Source organism: Melanerpes formicivorus, unplaced genomic scaffold (assembly GCF_026170545.1).
Source record: "Melanerpes formicivorus ecotype bairdi unplaced genomic scaffold, bMelFor1.0.p_v2 SCAF_197, whole genome shotgun sequence".
In the NCBI taxonomy this organism is placed as follows: Eukaryota; Metazoa; Chordata; class Aves; order Piciformes; family Picidae; genus Melanerpes; species Melanerpes formicivorus.
In genome coordinates this window covers 294,822-316,422 of record NW_027142549.1, presented here as the reverse complement: position 1 = coordinate 316,422, position 21,601 = coordinate 294,822, and the positions used below count along the sequence as shown (strand labels likewise).

The following is a 21,601-nucleotide window of genomic DNA, read 5'->3' as shown; positions in this document are numbered from 1 at the left end:
CTAGAGACAGGACAAGGGGGAATGGTTTTGAGCTGAGAGAAAGCAGTGTTAGACTGGATCTTAGGAAGAGGTTCTTCGGTAGGAAGGTGGTAAGACTCTGGAATAGGTTGCCTGGAGTGGTTGTGGATGCCCCATCCCTGGAGGTGTTCAAGGCCAGGTTGGATGAGGTCTTGAGCAGCCAAGTCTATTTGAGAGGTGACCCTGTCCAGGGCAGTGGGGTTGGAATAGATGATCTGACAGCCCCATCCAGCCTGGCCCTGGAGATTTTTAAAGCTGGACTGGATGTGGCTGTGAGCAACCTGCTGTAGTGTGAGGTGTCCCTGCCCATGGCAGTGGGGTTGGAACTGGCTGAGCCTTGAAGTCCCTTCCAACCCTGACAACTCTGTGATTCTATGACCTCTAAGGTCCCTTCCTACTTAAGGCATTCTATGATTTATTTAGAATCTCAGGTGAAGAGCACCAAGGTGTGCTGCACACAAAGGTGTGGGAGGAAAAGATGCCCCCAGACACCTAAAGAACCTGCCACAGATCAGCAGGGCCGCTCACAGCAGCCATTCGGGCGAGGGGGACGGCATCAAGATCCACTCACAGGCAGCCTGAACTCATATTGCCTTACCCATGAAGGTATTCCACTCGGCATCCAAGTCCCCCTGGTTGGCCAAGCAGCCTCTCATGACGTTGAAGCAGTAGTTGTAGCAGGGCTTCACCGAGAGCAGGCCTCGGCAGTGCGGGCAGTACATCATCTTCAGCAGCGCGCGCGTGCCCTGCGGCGTGGGGTTCACCTGCAGCAGGGACAAAAGGGGCAAGGAGAAGGGAATTAGCCCTTGGTCACAAAAGCAAAACACTCCCCACATTTGTCCCTGGGTGGCTGGGATCAGAGCTGTGCAGAGGAGACCAAGAAGATGATCTGAGGGCTGGAGCTCCTCTCCTACACAGGCAGGCTGGGAGAGTTGGGATTGCTCAGCCTGGAGAGCAGAAGGCTCCAGGGAGACCTTAGAGCTGCATTTCAATATCTGAAGGGGACCTACAGGAAAGCTGAGGAGGGGCTGATTAGAATGACCTGTAGGGATAGGACAAAGGGCAATGGTTTGAAACTGGAGCAGGGGAGGTTTAGGTTGGCCATCAGGAGGAAGCTCTGCACAATGACGGTGGTGAAATACTGGAACAGGTTGCCCAGATGAGTGTGGAGTCCCCATCCCTGGAGACATTCAAGGTCAAACTTCATGGGGCCCTTAGTAGCCCAATCTATTTGGGGATGTCCCTGCTCACTGCAAGGGAGGTTGGACAAGATGACCTTCTAGGGTCCCTTCCAACCTGGTGCATTCTATGATGCTGTGAGATGCAGTGAGGTAAGGCATCGCGGTCCAGCTGGAGCAGATGAGGTGCTGTGTCTCATCTCCTTGGGTATACCTGCCACTCCAGGGAGCATGGGCAGTCTCCACCTCTGCAAAAACTGCAGTGCATCTTGTGTACTGGGGAACCCTCCTCAGGCTGCAAAAGGACAAGAACCCAGGGAGGCCATGCAGCTCTGGAAACCAGGGAAGGTGGATAAGAAGCAACCAAGCCAAGAGGCACAATGTGAGGCTGTGCTGCCCAAACCCTGCTGCAAACACAGGCTGAAGAAAGCAATGCCAGGATTGCTCAGGAAAAAGTGGCCAAGATGGACCCAAGCTTGCTGCTATCCCCACACTAAACCCACCCAGAGTGTGCCCTCCTCCTCCTTGGCACCGAGGCTCCTCCTGGACAATTGCCCAGCAGGGCTCTGGGGCAAAGAGAGCAGCTCCTTTATTTGACATCCAACTCCTGCAGCACAGCATTTACATGACAGCCACCTGGGTTCATTCACACCCAGCATGCTAAGAAATGCTGCTCCCCACCCCCAAAGGAGGTGGCAGCTCCAGCCCCACAGCCCAGGAAAAGCCAGGAGGCCCCTTGAAGCCAAAGGTGCATCTGCTGCCTGAGCATGCAGAGCTATCTGCAGCAGGGACGTCACCCTCTGAGCCTTCCACAAGGCCATTCTCCAAAGTGACTCATGGTCAGTTGTGTTTGATTCACTCTCTGGCCCAGCTTCAAAACACTCATTCAAACCATTTCCCCCCAGCTGGGCCGAGGAGCATTAACTCCCAACACCATATACTGGTGGCCAGCACGTGGTGGGTCCCTCTATGGCACCAAGCTCCCTCAAGAGCAAGGGGAAGTGTTAATTAGCCACACATGAAAACAGCCAATGAAGATGTGATTAGAGATAGAGTGACAAAAGAGAAGCAGTCTCTCTGGTGGTTTAGGCAGTGCACTGGAGGCTTCCTGCAAGGCATTTAAGGAGAGCACTCAAAGTGGGTTAAGGTCTAAGGCTGTGCTGAAGGAGGAGACAAACACAGCCCCGAGGAAGGCAGAAGCCACTCAGTGCAAACAGCCACAGATGTGGATGGCCTCCACAGCTCATCTGCTGGAGGTGTGGAAAGCAGCTTCATGGCAGAGAGGATGACAGGAGATAATTGTATGCAAGGAAGACCTGACACCACAGATACACAGAGGACCTCAGCTGTGGCAAAGCCCTCCTCAGCACCAAGGCTATGGAGGAACTGAATCATAGGACCACAAGAATGTTAGGGGTTGGAAGGGACCTAATGAGATAGAGTCCAACCCCCTGCCAGAGCAGGATCACCCAGAGCAGGATGGCAGCCAGGCAGCCTTTGAATGGCTCCTCCACCTCTCTGGGCAGCCTGCTCCAGTGCTCCACCACCCTCAACAGAAAGAATTTCCTCCTCATGTTTAGATGGAACTTCCTCCATCCAGGTTTGTGCCCTTTGCCTCTTGTCCTGAAGACGAACTTTCGGTGCAAAAACCTGCTGGCAGCACATGGAACTAGGAGACAGGAGATGGCAACAAAAAGAAACCAGAAATCCCCCACTGCATGCAGGCCTTGAGCAACCTGCTGTAGTGTGAGGTGTCCCTGCCCATGGCAGGGGGGTTGGCACTGGCTGATCTTTAAGGTCCCTTCCAATCCAAACCATTCTGTGATTTCATGCAGATAATCAGGATGGCTTTGCATCACGAATGGATTTGCTCACAAATCAGCAGATTTGTGAACCCTCTTTTGAGAAGGGCTGACACAAAAATAGGTTGTGTTCCTCACAGCTCCACAAAGACCATGGGGTCTCTTCAGCAGGCACAGGAACTGGCTAGGAAGACAGAAGGACAATTTTCTGCAGCAGCTGGAGCTCAGTGCTGGTGCTTGGTGGGCCAGCAATGCTAATCATGGATACAAACTTGAAGGTTTCACCTCAAAATGAGCAGAAACTTCTTTAGAGTGAGGGTATCATAGTATCAGTCAGGGTTGGAAGGGACCACAAGGATCATCTAGTTCCAACCCCCCTGCCATGGGCAGGGACACCCCACACCACATCAGCCTGGCCACAGCCTCATCCAGCCTGGGCTTAAACACCTCCAGGGATGGGGCCTCAACCACCTCCCTGGACAACCCATTCCAGGGCTTCACCACTCTCATGGTGAAGAACCTCCTCCTCACAACTAGCCTGAATCTCCCCACCTCCAGCTTCATTCCATTCCCCCTAGTTCTATCACTACCTCAGAGCCTGAGAAGTCCTTCCCCAGCCTTCCTGTGGTGGCAGAGCCCTGGAGCAGGCTGCCCACAGAAGTTGTGGAGTCTCCTCTGGAGACTTTCAAGACCCACCTGGATGCACTCCTGTGTGACCTGCCCTGGGTGATCCTGCTTTGGCAGGGGGGGTTGGACTGGATGATCTCTGGAGGTCCCTTCCAACCTCTTACATTCTGTGACATATGGACACATTGACTTATCCAAGCTGCTCTCCAGGTCTTTGGGTTCTGTACCCAGGAATCTCAATTCAATCACAGAATCACTAAGGTTGGAAAAGGCCTCCTGAGACCATCAAGTTCAACCAGCAGTTCAATACCACCATGCCCACTGAACCATGGTCCAAAGTGTGTCCAACAAGGGGGAATCCACTACCCCCCTGGGCAACCTGTTCTAGTGTTCCACCACTCTCACAGTAAAGAGCTTCTTCCTAATGTCCAATCTAAATCTACCCTGCTCTAGTTTCAAACCTTCCTCCTGTCATCACAGGTGCTTGTAAACCTCCCCAGCTTTTCTGTAGCTCCCTTCAGGTACTGGAAGGCCACTGTAAGATCTCTCTTCTCTGGAGGTCCCTTACAACCTCTAACATTCTGTGATTCAGACATCACTTTACCCTTCTCTTTTGTCTGCAAAGAGCCTGTCGGGCTGAGCAAAAGGAGAGCCAACCTAGAAAGCTGTTTGTGGTGGTTGGGAGAAGCCGATTCAGAGGCTCCAGAGCCATGCAGGCACACATCTATAGATCTGGAAGGAAGGCACAGCAGGAGCAGGAGCCCCAGCAGAAAGCTCCCTGTTGGGGCAGCGTGGCTTTTAAGCAGAGCTAGTTCAAACCCTGGGAAGAGCTGGAGCAACACAAACCAGCTCCAGCAGATGATTTATGGTCAGAAAACTGCAAGCAGACAAATGTAAAGGTATCATCTGCCATCCAGATGGTGCAGGCCTTGCATAACAAAAAAGAGGGCTGGGGGAGGGGAGGCAAGAGGGAATGAAATAACATCTCACACCCAGAGACAGATGTCCCAAGATTAGTAGTTCAGTTGTTTCTCGGATAAAAATCTCTTCCTGTGTCACTCGGTGCCAGGTGTGAGGACGTCCACACCTAGTCCTGAGGCTTAACAGCAGGTTCTGGCTGTCCTGGGGGTGGTCTGCACAAAGGAGTGGTCTGCACCCTCCTTGGGAAGAAAACTGGGAAACTGTTGACAGCCCCAAGCAGGTGCTAGAGCAGTTTGAAGAGGAGCAAGGAACAGGAGAAGGAACAGGAAGCCCAGCTCTACCACAGACCCATCAGCTGTTGAGGCTGGAAGAGACCTCTGAGATCATCAAGTCCACCCAGAGCTCACAATGCCACCACTGCTAAGCCACTGCCACTGAACCACATCCCACAGCACCACATCCATGCAGCTTTTTAACACCTCCAGGGATGGTGACTCCACCACCTCCCTGGGCAGCCTGGGACAATGCCTGAGAACCCTTTCATAGAACCATTGATTCACAGAACAGTTTGGCTTGGAAGGGCCCTTAAAGATCATCCAGGTCTACCTCCCCTGATATAGGCAGAGACACCTAGTCCAGGTTGCTCAAGAACTCATCCAACCTGGCCTTAAACACCTCCGAGGGAGGGGGCATCCACAACCTCCCTGGGCAACCTGTTCCAGTGTCTCACTACCCTTACTTGAAGGTGTCCAGAGAAGGGCAACAAGGCTGGGGAGGGGTCTGGAGCACAGCCCTGTGAGGAGAGGCTGAGGGAGCTGGGGTTGCTTAGCCTGGAGAAGAGAAGGCTCAGGGGACACTTTATTGCCCTCTCCAACTCCCTGAAGGGAGGTTGTAGCCAGGTGGGGGTTGGTCTCTTCTCCCAGGCACCAAGCAGCAGAACAAGAGGACACAGTCTCAAGCTGTGCCAGGGGAGGTTTAGGCTGGAGGTGAGGAGGAAGTTCTTCACAGAAAGAGTAACTGGCCATTGGAATGTGCTGCCCAGGGAGGTGGTGGAGTCCCCATCCCTGGAGGTGTTCAAAAGAGGATTGGATGTGGCACTTGGAGCCATGGTTTAGCTGTCAGGAGGTGTTGGGTGACAGGTTGGACTTGATGATCTCTGAGGTCTTTTCCAACCTGGTTGATTCTGTGATTCTATGGTTAAGTGTAAAGAATTTCTTCCTAATTTCCAGGCTGTATCTCCCTTCCTTTCTGTGAAGACCTGTCTCCTAATAGCCAAGGAAAACCTCATGGAAAGCTGCAGCTTTATGAAAGGGATTGCATGGCAGCATGCTGCCAAACAGAAAAAGAAGTCCCCCACCCACACAGCAGTGACCCTCAGGAGGTCACCTTCCCCTCTTAGGTTCCCGGGCTCGCAGTCCTGCAGCATCCCACTGCTTTGATATTTCATAGGGGTTCCTCTTTATGAATCCTCAGCAGATGCAGGGGAAACTGGAGCTGCTTGCTCACGTTCCACAGCAGATGACATGGGATGGGCACTTGGATTAGCTCCTTTGAAAGAGGGCTGCCTGGGGAAGCGGTGGGGCCGATGGCCCTGGAGATGTTTAAGAAGAGCCTGGATGAGGCACTTAGTGCCATAGTCTGGTTGGTTAGTTAGGGTTGGGTGATTGGTTGGACTTGAAGGTCTTGGAGGCCCCTTCCAACCTGGCTGACTCTGTGATCCTGTAATTTAAAAGCAAATGGGGTTTTGCTTTCCTCCCCAAATTAGTTTGTGGCTCTGAGCCCCCCAGAGAGCTGATGGCAAAGGGGGTGATGGAAAGGCAAGTCCCAGCCTGCAGTGACTGCTGGACAGAGTGGTAGAGATGGAGCCCTCAACACAGGAAGGACATGGACCTGATGGAGAGGGTCCAAAGAAGGGCTATGAAAATGCTCAGGGGGTTGGAGCAGCTCTGCTACAAGGACAGGCTGAGGGAGCTGGGGGTGTTCAGCCTGGAGGAGAGGAGGCTCTGGGGAGACCTCACAGCAGCCTGAAGGGAGCTACAGGAAGGATGGAGAGAGACTGTTTGCAAAGGCCTGCAGGGACAGGACAAGGGACAGTGGCTTCAAACTAGAGCAGAGCAGATTTAGATTGGATGTGAGGAACAAGTTCTTCACTATGAGGGTGGTGGAACACTGGAACAGGTTGCCCAGGGAGGTGGTTGGGGATCCTCTTCTGGAGATATTCAAGGTGAGGCCTGATGAGGCCCTGGCAACCTCATCTGGTTGGGGATGTCCCTGCTGACTGCAGGGAGGTTGGAGTGGCTGAGCTTTGGAGGTCCCTTCCAGCCTGGAGCATTCTGTGATTCTATAACCCACAGGGAAGCTCTCAGTTTGCAGTACTGGTGGAGGAGGACACCGTAGCAATCCCTCAGCCCAGCTCTGGCATTTTACCTTGGCAAAAAGCAGCATGAAGGCAGGAGAAGAGCTCACCTGGGAGAGAAATGCTTCAGGGAAGCTGGTGAGCACTTAGCCCTCCTTACACCAGGGCTAAACTCTCAGCTGCTGTGTGTGGCTGCAGTGAGAAGCTCAGCCCCTGGCCAGGGGCCCGTGCCCGCTCCAAAGCGGCTCTGGAGCTGTCCGTGGGATGTGCCATATGCTGCCCTGGCAATTCTTCACAAGCTTTTAATGTCTGCCCTGCCACACCAGGTGCAAGCTCTTAAAACACCATTGTATGTAACAGTAAACCCAGATATGCTTTGTTCTGGGGGTGTGTTTATCTTGGACAGCAACTCGGATTCATTCAAGCTCTACTCTAGAATGACCCTCAAAACCAAATAATCTCCCTCCTAACAAAGCAAAGGTGCCTAAACCAAGCTTTGTTTGCTGAAGAGGATTTACTCTGGTAGATCTGAGCCCAGGTAGTAGTAGGCTGTAGTGCATCTAACACCTAAAAGCTTCCAGGAGAAGCAAATGCACTCCAGCTCCCTCCTTTTATCTTGTGAAATTTATTCCCTTTCCATGGCACTCCCCACCACCCCAGCAATCCATCACCCTGCAGCTCCATCATGTAAATCACAATTTGTCCCTACCCCTGGACTTTCCCAGAGGTGAAGATTAAAAGCTGCTAACAGATGTGTTTGGGCAGCGCTCTTCCCGCTCGCGCTGAACTCGCTCCTCAGATCAATCCCTCTTTGCACACAGGCCACAAAAGCCAAGTGAAAAGCAAACAGCTCTGGGCTGCACTCAAATAGCAGCAAGAACTTCAGTCACAGAGTGGTCAGGCATTGGAGCAGGCTGCCCAGGGAGGTGGTGGAGTCCTTGGAGGTGCTCAAAGAAACAAGTAGATACAGAATGGAATACAGAATAAACCAGCTTGGAAAAGACCTCAGAGATCATCAAGTCCAACCTATCACCCAGCACCATGTGATCAACTCAGCCATGGCACCAAGTGACTCAGCCAGGCTCTTCTTAAACACCTCCAGGGATGGGGACTCCACCACCTCCCTGGGCAGCACATCCCAATGGCCAATCTCTCTTGCTGGGAAGAATTTCTTCCTAACATCCAGCCTAAGCCTCCCCTGGCACAGCTTGAGACTGTGTCCTCTTGTTCTGCTGCTGCTTGCCTGGGAGAAGAGACCAACCCCCACCTGGCTACAACCTCCCTTCAGGGAGTTGTAGAGAGCAAGAAGGTCTCCCCTGAGCCTCCTCTTCTCCAGGCTAAGCAACCCCAGCTCCCTCAGCCTCTCCTCACAGGGCTGTGCTCCAGACCCCTCCCCAGCTTCATTGCCCTTCTCTGGACTCCTTCCAGCATCTCAATATCTTTCCTAAACTGAGGGCAGATGTGGCACTTCAGGGCATGGTCTAGTGGAGGTCATGGAGGTGTTGGGTAGAATGTGGCACTTGATCTTGGAGGTCTATTAAAGCCTTAGTGATCCTATGATTCTCTTCTATGATTTCATGTCATATTTGTTAAGGGCCCTCCCCAGCTTCCATTGACTGGTGAAGGTGCAACAGGTTCTTGTGAAAACTAAGTGCTCTTGCTATGAGTTGTAGAGAGCAAGAAGCTCTCCCCTGAGCCTCTTCTTCTCCAGGCTAAGCAACCCCAGCTCCCTCAGCCTCTCCTCACAGGGCTTGTGCTCCAAACCCCTCCCCAACATACATTTGGCAGAAACTTCACCCTTAAAGCAGACACCTCTGGAGTGAAATGCCTTCTGAACAGCCCACAACAAAGCCACCACAACTCCAGACAAACAGAGAAAGTTCAGAAAAGCAAGCAGGTTGTTTCCCCCCTCCCCTCCTTCCCAAGGCAAGGAATAGCTGAGGAAGGATGACAGAACTCCCACCAGCTGCCAAAGCCACACTTCAGGCTCTTTCCCTCTCCCCTCAAGTTAACATTAAGAATGTTAATAGCAACGTTTGAAATCCTGTCAGCTTTAATAACTATTTATAATAGCACTGATAACTCAGGCTTGCTGCTCCTCCAAGCTTGCACAACAGCAGCGTTGCCATGCCAGCAGCACGGCCCCCAGAAAACACAGAGACCCAACTGCAGAAGAAATGCAGTGGAACTGCTCCTGCTTTACCGTGGGTTTCCTTCCAACAGCAACCCCAAACCCCAACAGCTGAAGTAGGGTTAACACTGGATGAGGAAGACTGAGAGGAGCCATGGAGGTGTTGGGCAAAAGGTTGATGATCTCTAGTCTGAGATCAGATTGAGATTGGATGTTAGGAAGATGTTGCTCCCCATGAGGGTGATGAGAGACTGGCACAGGTTGCCCAGGGAGGCATCCCTCCATCCCTGGAGGTGTTCAAGGCCAGGTTGGAAGAGGCCTTGAGCAACCTGGGCTGGTGGGAGGCATCCCTGCCCCTGGCAGGGGTGTTGGAACTAGATAATCATTAAGGTCCCTTCCAACCCAAATGATTCTATGAGTCCATAAAACTTAGAGGTCTTTTCCAACCTTAATGATTCTAGGAAGGAGCAACTTCTCAGTGACACAGAAATGGGATTTGATGGCCTCAGAAACTACCTCCAAAGCTGACTGAAGGACTGTGGGATGCTGCAGGTGAGCAGCCAATTCAGACAATGGATGTATCACTCAGTTTTGGGACAATCCATCCTCACTTGCATCATTTCTTCCTTCCTGTTCTGCAAGAGCATTACCTTAGAATCACAGAATTGTCAGGGTTGGAAAGGACCTCAAGGCTCAGCCAGTTCCAACCCCTTGCCATGGGCAGGGACACCTCACACTACAGCAGGTTGCTCACAGCCACAGCCAGCCTGGCTGCAAACACCTCCAGGCAGGAGGCTTCCACCACCTCCCTGGGCAACCTGTGCCAGTCTCTCACCACCCTCATGGGGAACATCATGGGGAATATGGAGAACTTCTTCCTAACATCCAATCTCAATCTCCACATTTCTAGTTTTGCTCCATCCCCCCCCAGTCCTATCCCTCCCTGACACCCTCAAAAGTCCCTCCCCAGCTTTCTTGGAGCCCCTTTCAGATACTGGAAGGCCACAATTAGGTCTCCTCGGAGCCTTCTCCTCTCCAGACTGAACAGCCCCAGCTCTCTCAGTCTGCCTCCATAGGAGAGGTGCTCCAGCCCTCTTGGCACATGTCAGTCCAGAGATCCAGCTCACTGTGGAGCAGAAGATCACTCAGGCAGCTCTTGGTTTGCTTCCCCACCCCAAACATTACAGTGAAACTATTTTGGACCTAACTACACGTTTAGCCAATCTTGCTGGCCCGCTGCTAGCACATTAATAATTTAGAAAGCATCTGGTTCAGCCACAGCTTTGGGCCTCCCAGGTCTTGCACAAGGGAGCAGCACATTCAGAAGTGATCTTTGGGAGCTGCAGGGCTCTGTGCTTCATCAGCACTCGCTACCCACGGTGATGTCTGCTGCAGCTTTATCTTGTGTGAGGCAAAGTTCAAGAGTCCAATTCCGCTCCGCTCCCTGCTTGCAGCTTTCACCCCTCCTCTGGATGTGCTGCTGCCAGAGAGCAGCAGCACAGCTACTGGGGAGCACATCACAGATCCACAGAATGCTTTGGATTGGAAGGGACCTTAAACATCATCCATTTCCAACCCCCCTACCATGGGCAGGGACACCTCCCACCAGCCCAGGTTGCTTAAGGCCTCATCCAACCTGGCCTTGAACACCTCCAGGGTGAGTGCATCTGCACCCGCCCTGGACAACCTGTTCCAGTGTCTCACCAGCCTCACTGGAAGGAATTTCTTGCTCACCTCCAGCCTAAATCTCCCCTCTTCCAGCTCAAAGGCATTGCCTCTAATCAGTCACTCGACCTTCTCATTCTTACTAGCTTTTTGTGCTTGACTTCTCCTTGTGCTTGCTCTCCCTGCCAGCACTCCCTGCCCTTGCAGAGCAGAGGGCACCTCACCATGCCAAGTGGTTGCCTCTTCCATCAAAACACTTCCAGGATGCCACCAAGGCCTGCATCTCCTGCTCTTAGTGACCTGAGGACCTAGGTGCCTTTCAAACAAAGCCTGTTCTCCAAAGCACCCATCTCTCCCCAGCCCAGAGACGCAGCAGGTAATGAGGAGCATTCTGATTGCTTTAATGAGCCAAAACAACTCCAACATCTAGCTTGGCAGCTACACCTTAGCTGTCCCTCACACTGTTTTCAAAATCAGCAGCAGAACCACAGGGCAGGGGGGAGCCAAAGGAAGAAAAGGAGAGGAGAAAGCAGCCCAGCGTGCTGGAATGCTTCTGCAAGCTGCCATCAGCTCCCAGCCCGCATCCACGCGCGCCCTCAGCCCCTCAAATCCCTGCTGCCTGCTGCTCCAGCATGCTTTGAAGGCTACGCCTAGCACAGCCCCTCAGATGGCTGCAGCTGAAGGCAGATGCAGCCACATTCTTGGCAGGTCTTCTCAGGGTCATCTTTGATGTGGAGGAGTGCTTGGTATTGTTTTCTGCATCAATGTTTGCCCTTGGCACGTGGAAGGCAACGTCCTTGTGCGCGGCAGCCCCTCGGGCTGGCCCCCGCGGCTTGCCGCTTCGCTGCCTGGGCAGCTCTGCTTCTTGAGAGGTGACTCTGCACCACTAACAGGGCTCCTTGGCTCTTCTGGCTGTTTCTCAGTCGCTCAAGAACCAGCAGCATCTGCCTTCACCTTCCTCCAATGCATGCAAGCAGCACATTTAATTTCTTTCACTGCCCTGAGAGGGTTTGCCCTTGCCCAAAGGCTGCCCAGCTTTGTTGGAAGGAGGAATACAAACTTCTTCCTCAAGAAGGACTAAGGTCAAACCAAGGCCAAAAACCATACCAAGGGAGATTGGACCTTTGCTCTCTGACTACACTTTCGGATCCTCAAATGGATGCCAAGTGTAGCAGGAGCACAACTTTTGCTGAAATGGGAGCTCAGGGCCCTAATATTTTTGGATACAGACCTAAATTCTTTGCTTTATTGCTTTCATCAAGGCTTCCCCAAAGCTAGTATCTGCTCCACATTCAGCACTCATGCCAGCAAAGGCAGAAGCCACAGCCCAGGAGATGTAGCTGGATGTATGGGAGCTCCCACAGGCCACAGAATCACAGAATGTTAGGGGCTGGAAGGGACCTCCAGAGATCATCAAGTCCAATCCCCCTGCCAAAAGCAGCATCACCCAAGGAAGGCCACACAGGAATGCATCCAGGCAGGTTTTGAAAGGCTCCAGAGAAGGAGACTCCACAACCTGTCTGGGCAGCCTGCTCAAGGGCTCCAACAGCCTCACAGGACAGAAGTGATTCCTCACATTGAGGTGGAACCTCCTGTGCTCCAGTTTGTACCTGTTGTTCCTTGCCCTGTCACTGGGCTCCACCACAAAATGCCTGGCACCTCCATCCTGACACCCACCCCTCAGGTATTTATAGATACTGATCAGATCCCCTCTCAGCCTTCTCTTCTCCAGACAGAACAGCCCCAGGGGTCTCAGTCTTTCTTCACAGGAGAGATGTTCAGGTCCCTGTCACCCCTGTAGCTCTCCATTGGACTCTCTCCAGTAGATCCCTGTCTTGAATTGAGGAGCTTAACACTGGACACAGTATTCCAGGTGAGGTCTCACCAGGGAAGAGTAGAGGGAGAAAAGAACCTCCCTAGGCCTTCTGGACACACTCTTCTTGATGCACCCCAGGGTGCTGTTGGCCCTCTTGGCCACAAGGTGAGCAGTAGGTGGGGGGTTTATGCAGGTTCAGCAGATCACCTTCTGCTTGGTGGATGCCTCGTTAGAGATGAGGTAGCTCAGAACAAAGGGGCTTCAAAAGCTACCATGCTCTAGCTCCAGCTTTGGAGTGGCCTGTGGAAAAGCAATCACCTGTCCCCTCTGTGATTCTCTTTCAGAAACAGTTGGAAGAAAATCTCCTCCTTGGATGCATCACAGTTCCTCAGAGAAGAAATGCTGACAGCAAGGAAGCTGAGCCTCCTTCAGCCACTGCCAACATCTCCTGCAGCTTCCTCTTGGCTAGCAGTGCCTCTTGAAGACAGCAGATGATGAGGTAGGTGTACTAGGAGCACACACAATGCTGTGCTTGATTTCCTATGGCTCCTACCTGGGCTTCCAAGCATTTCTTGGGTACAAGTGAAGCTGCTGCCTGTCCTGGACAAAACACACAGGGTCCCAAAGATCCCTTCCAGCAGCTTAGCTGCTTTGGTGGCAACCACACCTCATGTGGGTTCAGCACACAAATCCTTGTCAGGAAGGTGATTTGGGAGTCTCTTACACTCCTGGCAGTTTCTCAAATGATGGGAACACAAAGGCAAGAGGGAAAAGTGGTTAAAGAACCCCAGAACAACAGCTCCTTAGCATAAATCTTGTGGGGGAGGGCTAGAGAAAACTCTCACCACCCCTGCAGCTGCAGGAGATGCCATCCACATGTCCCCATGTGCAGCTCTTGCAGAGATGGTGATGCAAATGCAGGGATTCAATGCCTCGTAGCTGCATGCTTTGTCCCTCACTTCCCTCCACTGCAGCCTGACCTCCCCTGCCACCCCTTGGCTCGGACAGGCTCCTCCTGACTCTACCAAACATTGTCAGGGGGCTCAGGCCCTGACTTCACCTTCTGTCCCCACAGCAGAGACCTCCACCCCATACCTTTAGCTGACCTGCACCCAACAAGCCCCAGGGCACACTGCCCTCAGAGGTGTCCTGACCCTTGCCCAGGCTGTGGGTTTAATTGCATGTAACTAATTAAGGGAACATCTCTGCCGCTTGAGAACTGCTCCCTTGTAGGCTCTCACGTTTGGGTCACTCTGCTGCTATTTGCTTCTTTTTTTCCAACCCATGGCTGGGGCAGGAAATGTCACTGCTGGCAGCAATTTGACCTGGCTGGTTTGAGTCCCTGGCCAGGGCCATGCAGCAAAGGAGCAATTAGGAGGTGGGGGCAGGTTTCCGTCTCCTCAAGGCAAGGGTAGGAAGGTCAGAGGGACAGCACCAGGCGTCAGCAGATGACAGAGGGAAGCACTGGAGGCCCCCAGCCCCTTGCAGCCCACCTCAGATGCAGGACACATCTCCAGCAGGCAAGAAAAAAAGGCATCCTGGAGAATTTTGTGCTTTTTGGGTCCAAAGGAGGGAATTGGAGAGGTGAAGGCGCGAGCATCAGAACTGTAGTTTATAGCCAGACTGAAAGAAGTTTGTGCTTGCTCTGCACTGTGTCTGGGCAGCAGTACAGGGCTCCTGCTCCAATGCTGCATTAATGCTCTCCTAGCACTCTGGCTCTGAAATCAAACACCCTTGCAGCTTTTCAGTATGATAGAACAATAGAATTGTTTCAGCTGGAAAAGATTTCCAAGATCATCAAGTCCAACTGTCAACACCACGATGGCCATGAAACCACATCCCACAGTGCCATGGCCACAGGTTTCTTGAACACTTCCAAGGATGGGGACTCCACCACCTCCCTGGGCAGCCTGTGCCAATCCCTGACCACTCTTGCAGCAAAGACATTTTTTCCATCTCCAGCCAGGTGGGGGTTGATCTCTTCTCCCAGGCAAGCAGCAGCAGAACACGAGGAAACAGTCTCAAGCTGTGCCAGGGGAGGTTCAGGCTGGATGTGAGGAAGAAGTTCTTCACAGAAAGAGAGATTGGCCACTGGAATGTGCTGCCCAGGGAGGTGGTGGAGTCACCATCATTGGAGGGGTTCAAAAGGAGACTGGATGGGGTGCTTGGTGCCATGGTTGAGTTGATTAGATTGTGTTGGGTGACAGGTTGGGCTCGATGATCTCAAAGGTCTTTTCCAATCTGGTTAACTCTATTCTATTCTAACCCTCCCCTGGTGCAACTTGAGGCCATTTCCTCTCATCCTATCACCTGACACTAGCGAGAAGAGACCTTCCTAAATTCATCTTCTTAGTGAAGATGTAAAATAAATATATATATATATATAGGAGCATTAAAAAGCCATTCAAGGCCACCCTACTGTCAAATGCTCTCTGCTCTCCTGAGAGGAAAGCATCAAGCAGCTGGGTCTTGGAGTCGTTGGCATGTTATCCATCATGGTTTAGCAGCAGACTTGGTGGGTGTTGGGTTAATGGTTGGATCCCATGAGCTGAGAGGTCTTTTCCAGCTGAAATGATTCTTTTGATTCCACCTCCTGAGGATTTTCACTTCAGTTGTTTTTTGAGTGCTACAGAGAAGCATTCCAAGTGAAAACAGTTTTGCCTCGCTTTGGACATTTATTTTCCACAAAGGAGAAGAGAAGATTTATCCCTCAAGTTAATCCCTGGTATAAGCAGTCATCCCACCACAACTCTTGAGGGAAAACACTGAGGAAGCAAAGTCACCAGAGTCATTATCCAGAGCTCAGCAGAGCTGGGCTAATCTGGATGTCACGGGGGAAGCCCCAGAAAAACAGCCGCAGAGCGGCAGGCACAAACCCAGCAGCTACGAAACTCCTGGGCAGAATTTCCCACTGTGTCCTGCAGCAGTGTGCTGTTAGCTTTCCACCCAACAAGATGAAAACACTACAGAGAAGATGATGTTAGGAAGAACTTCTTCCCCATGAGGGTGGTGAGAGCCTGGCACAGGCTGCCCAGGGAGGTGGTGGAAGCCTCCTGCCTGGAGGTGTTTGCAGCCAGGCTGGAGGTGGCTGTGAGCAACCTGCTGTAGTGTGAGGTGTCCCTGACCGTGGCAGGGGTGGATGATCCTTGAGGTCCCTTCCAGGCCTGACAATTCTATGATTATTCCTTCCACTGCTGCAGCCACAGCTCAGGTATTCAGCAGAGGGGGCTTTTGCCCCCCTTGCTTCAGCAAGCTGATCTCTTGCGTGCAGGATTTCCAGCGCAAGCTGCGAGGGCGAAGTGGAAAGTGTGGTAACCGTGAGCATCCAGGCCGTGCCAGATAGGGTTGTTTTTTTGCAGCTGAGAAGGGTCTCTGGCTAACCTTCCACACTCAAGCAATTAATTCTAGACTTGAAGGCAACTCTACACTCCAGGATCTTCAAAAGGGAAAGAGAAATCACGACGCCACCTCGGGTTCAGGACTCTGATTCGTAACAGATGCGGGGAGCGAAGCCCTCGTGGTCCTGTGTCAAGTCTGGAGACGTTTTGATGAATTCTGAGCAGATGGAGCATAAACCTGATCCCTCATCCAGGCACACTTACTGCCTAGCAAGTGATTGCACATTCCCCCAAACCCTACTGGGGCTTAGTGGACGGACCTCCCACCCAAATACTTCATCTGCATTCTCCAGCAGTGGAAGTCTCATCCCCTGACCACAATACCTGCCCCAGGGTCAGAAACAACAGCCACCACATCTGAAAACCCAACCAAGAGGTGGGCAAGCTGTGCCAGGGACTTGGCATGGAGACACAATGCTTGGCCAAGAATGGTTCTCCCTCCCCCATCTCCTTCCCCCACACAGGAGAGCATCCCAGAGACTGGACGCCCTCAGCAAGTTTGCCGATGGCCCCAAGCCGAGTGGTGAGGACAGGATGGGAGCCATCCAGAGGGACCTGGACAGGCTGCAGGGCTGGGCTGAGAAGAACCTCATGAGGCCCAATAAGGCAAAGTCCTGCACCTAGGTCAGGATATCAGTGCAGGCTGGGAGGTGATGAGATTGAGAGCAGCCCTGCAGAGGACTTGGGGGAGCTGGTAGGGGAGAAGCTGGACAGGAGCCAGCAATGGGCACTGGCAGCACAGAAGGTCAATGGCAGCCTGGGCTGAATCAAAAACCATATGGCCAGAGATGGAGAGAGGGGATCCTGCCCCTCTGCTCTGCTCTGGTGACACCTCACCTGGAGTGCTGTGTCCAGCTCTGGGACCCTCAACACAAGAGACATAGGCCTGATGGTGAGGGTCCAGAGAAGCCCACAAAGATGATGAGAGGCCTGGAGCACCTCTGCTACAAAGACAGGCTGAGAGTTGGGGCTGTTCAGCCTGGTTGAGAGAGAGAGTTGAGAGAGTTGTATTTCAACATCTGAAGGGGAGCTGCAGGCAGGCTGGGGAGGGACTGTTCACAAAGGCCTGTGGGATATGGGGCAGTGGTTTGAAACTGGAGCAGGGGAGATTTAGGTTGGCCATGAATGAAGGTGGTGGAATACTGAACAGATTTGCCCAGGGATGTGGTGGGGGTCCCATCCATGAAGCCATGCAAGACCAAACTTGATGTGTCCCTAGGCAGCCTGATCCAGGAGATGTCCTTACTGACTGCAGGGGGGTTGGACAAGATGACCTTTGAAGGTCCCTTCCACCCTGATGCTTTCTGTGAGTCTATGAACCTGGGAAAGGGGGACCCCATGTGTCACCAAGAGAGCTCCACAACACCCACCCTCAACCTCACCAAGCAGCCTGCAGACACACCTCACACTGGAGTCCTCACCAGTAAAGGGAGACTCAAGGTGTCCAAAGGCATCAAACTGCTCCTAAATCACAACCTGCTCCTGGAGCCCAGGCCTATTAGTAGGGCAGCTCTTTTCTTGCTGATACTCTCTGCCCCATCACACATGCAGGTTATCTCAGGCTGCTTTTCTCATTTGTCTTCAAGAACAATTAACCTGGAAGCAGACTTTTAATTATTGGTCTCATTTTCAGGGAGAGACCACATCTTCACATTACCCCTGTGAGACAAAGCAACTGGAATGCTTATCTCCCTTACCAACACTGCTTGTGCTGCCTCTAGAATTGCATTCTGCTTCTCAGAGCTGCTGACCACCTTTGATTTGCTCTTTTCTTCCTTTTTTTTTCCCCCCTCCTCCCTTTCCTGGCACTTAGGGTGATTCAAACACTGCCTGTCCTTTCAGCCTGGTGTTTTATTCCTCTGTAAGCAGGCAGAGGCACAGTAAAGCTCTCCCTGCCCCATTAAATTGTTGCACTAAATCTTCTGTAGCCCACAGGAAATAAGCTGAGGGTGCTAAAAGGGGATCACTAATACTTCTCTTCCACAGCCATTTTAAAGGAAGTCATCAGACACAGCTGCACCTTCCACCACACAACTCAGACTAAATCAGCAGATGGAACAGAGGTGATTCTGCCCCTCTGCTCTGCTGAGACCTAACTTACAGTGTTGTATCCAGCTCTGGAACCCTCAACACAGGAAGGACATGGAGCTGATGAATCAGGTCCAGAGGAGGGCCATGAAAATGATCAGGGGGTTGCAGCACCTCTTCTATAAGGGCAGGCTGAGGGAGCTAGGGGTGTTCAGCCTGGAGAAGAGGAGGCTCTGGGGAGAGCTTAGAGCAGCCTGCCAGTACCTGAATGGGGCCACAGAGGGACTGTTTCCAAAGGCCTGAAGTGATAGCATGGGGGGAAATGGTTTCATCAGAGAGGATTTAGACTGGATGTCAGGAACAAGTTCTGCACAGTAAGGGTGGTAGAGCACTGAACAGGCTACCCAGGGAGGTGGTTGAGGCCTCATCTCTGGAGATATTCAAGGTGAAGAGAGCTGGACTAGATGACCTTTGGAGGTGCCTTCCAACCCAAACCATTCTATGTTTCTATGAGCCTATAAACTAAAGACAAATGGCATGTGAAAAAAGAAAATCCCCCCAGTTAAACCTCTCCAAAGTGGTTTACAAGAACTGGAAGTTGCCCAGAGAGGATGTGGATGAGGATGTGTCACCCTGCAAGAGGAGTGTCTGTCCCACTTGCCAGGAGACTACTTAGGTGAATTCAGCCTCTGCAATAACTTAGGAGGTCATGGAGAAGAGGTCTTACAAGGAGAGCCTGAGAGAGGTGTGATTGATTAGCCTGGAGAAGAGGAGGCTGAGAGGGGACCTTATTGCTGGCTACAGCTACCTGAAAGGAAGTGACAGTGAGGCTGGTGTTGGCCTCTTCTCCAAAATAACTAACAGCAGGACATGAGGAAATGGCCTCAAGTTGCAGCAGGGGAGGTCTGGGTTGGATATGATGAAAAATGTCTTTGCTGAAGAGTGGTCAGGGATTGGCACAGGCTGCCCAGGGAGGTGGTGGAGTCCCCATCCCTGGAGGCATTCAAGAAATGTGTGGAGATCACACTTTGGGCCATGCTTTGATGGTCATGATGGTGTTAGGTTGATGGTTAGATGCAAGGTCTTCTCTAGCCAAAACAATTCTATGCTACCTCAGTGGCTAACACATCACATCTGTTTGACCTCCCAAAAATGTGGATCTATGATAAGAGTCTAATCCATGCTGCCTGTGTGGCACCAGGGACAACTTACTCCTGCCCTGTGCATATGGCTCTGGCTTGCTGTTATCATCCAGGTCCTGTTTTGCTCATGCCAGCAGCCTCTCCCTGCACCTAGGAGCAAGGAGCAAACCATCAGCTGCTCCTTAATAGGTGCCCAGGGCACCTATGACTCACTGTAATTTGAAGGCAATATTAAGAAGATGATGTGGCCATCAGACAAGCAAACATGGTCATTGCCCCTGCAGGAGGGGTTTAATTTCCTGCTCATTGATGTTCCCTAGACAGGAGGACAGCATCAACCTGGAAAACGTCCCTGCTGCTAGGCTGCAGCATGGCACGGTGGTGTCCCCAGAATGTGCCTTGTGAGGAGAGGCTGAGTGCCCTGGGGCTGTTTAGTCTGCAGAGGAGAAGACTGAGAGGGATCTGACCAATGTCTGTAAATATCTGAGGGCTGGGGGTCAGGAAGGAAGGGACAGGGACAGTCTCTGCTCACTTGTGCCTGTGACAGGACAAGGGGCAGTGGATAGAAACTCCAGCACAGGAGGTTCCACCTCAACAGAAGGGGGAACTTCTTCCCTGTGAGGGTCCCAGAGCCCTGGAGCAGGCTGCCCAGAGAGGTTGTGGAGCCTCCTTCTCTGGAGCCTTTCCAGCCCTGTCTGGATGTGTTCCTGTGTGACCTGTGTTGGATTTTATGGTCCTGCTCTGGCAGGGGGGGTTGGCTATTACGTTGGGCTGCCCATGGAGGTGGTGGAGTCACCTTCCCTGGAAGTGTTTAAAAATAAGACTGGATGAGGCACTTGGTGCCATGGTTTAATTGATCAGATGGTGTGTGGGGATAGGTTGGACTTGATACCTCCAAGGTCTTTCCCAACCTGGTTAATTCTGTGACTCAAAGATCTCCAGAGGTCCCTTCCACCCCCTAACACCCTGTGATCACACAACAGCACCACCTACACAGCTGGGAGTTTGGTCCCACCAAAACCCCTAAGGCCCCTTGTGGTGGTTTTAGGCTGTGCCTTTAACATTTTGCAGGGATCTTGAGCAGAAAAGTAGTAAAATGTAAATAAATCACTGTTGGGTGTGAAAAGGAAAGCAAAGACAATTCTAAACAATCCCATTGGAGGGATATCTACCGTAAAATCTTGTCCTCAAAACAATTCACTTCTTGGTGCTGAGAGAGATCCTAACTTGCTTCTGTTTCACCTTGGCTGCATTGGTTAGGTATTAACTTTCTCTGCTTCTGACTCTTCTCCCTTTTGTACAGGGGGAGTAGGGGAAGGCAGAGAGGCAGAAGCTAGTAGCTTCCCCTGGTCTTTGTCCAGGGGGGGTTCTTGTGCTGTTTATCAATTGTAAATCCCTGTCAAGATTGTCAGTCCTGTGTATTTTGTACACATTTATTGCATCCCATTGTACATTTGCCTGCAAACACAGCTTCCATTTGCTTCCAGCTGAGCTGGGCTGGCAAAGTTAATGATGTTGGGGGGGAAAAATTTCAACCCACCACACCTGGTTTTGTCCAGGGGGGGTTCTTGTGCTGTTTATCAATTGTACATCCCTGTCAACATTGTCAGTCCTGTGTATTTTGTACATATCCATTGCATCCCATTGTAGGTTGTAGTTTTGCTTGTAAATACAGCTTGCATTTGCTTCCAGCTGAGCTGGGCTGGCAAAGTTAATGTGTGTGGGGGGGAAATTTCAACCCACCACAGTTGGTTTTGTCCAGGAGGGGATTCTTGTGCTGTTTATCAATTACAGTATCACAGTATCACAGTATAACTTAGGTTGGAAAGGACCTCGAGGATCATCGAGTCCAACCTATCAACACAGACCCCATGACTAGACCATGGCACCAAGTGCCACGTCCAATCTCCTCTTGAACGCCTCCAGGGTCGATGACTCCACCACCTCCCTGGGCAACCCGTTCCAATGACGAATGACTCGCTCGGTGAAGAACTTCCTCCTCACCTCGAGTCTAAACCTCCCCTGGCACAGCTTGAGACTGTGTCCTCTTGTTCTGGGGCTGCTTGCCTGGGAGAAGAGGCCAACCCCTTCCTGGCTACAACCACCTTTCAGGTAGTTGTAGAGGGCAATGAGGTCACCCCTGAGCCTCCTCTTCTCCAGGCTAAACAACCCCAGCTCCCTCAGCCTCTCCTCATAGGGCTTGTGTTCAAGGCCTCTCCCCAGCCTCGTTGCCCTTCTCTGGACACATTCAAGTTTCTCAATGTCCTTCTTAAACTGAGGAGCCCAGAACTGGACACAGGACTCAAGGTGTGGCCTAACCAGTGCAGTGTACAGGGGCACAATGACTTCCCTGCTCCTGCTGGCCACACTATTCCTAATGCAGGCCAGGATGCCATTGGACCTCCTGGCCACCTGGGCACACTGCTGGCTCATATTCAGGCAGCTGTCAATCAGCACCCCCAGGTCCCTCTCTGTTTGGCAGCTCTCAGCTACTCCGACCCCAGCCTGTAGCTCTGCAT

At 52.0% G+C, this 21,601-nt stretch overlaps 1 protein-coding gene across 1 annotated transcript in view; it reads right to left on the bottom strand.

The window, feature by feature from the left end:
- Nucleotides 1-21,601, bottom strand: part of GPC4 (glypican 4) — a 127,153-nt gene that overhangs the window by 20,625 nt on the left and 84,927 nt on the right. The window contains exon 4 of the mRNA XM_068169568.1: nucleotides 617-782. Coding sequence (XP_068025669.1) covers nucleotides 617-782 — 166 coding nt within the window. The remainder of the gene's footprint in view (nucleotides 1-616; nucleotides 783-21,601) is intronic.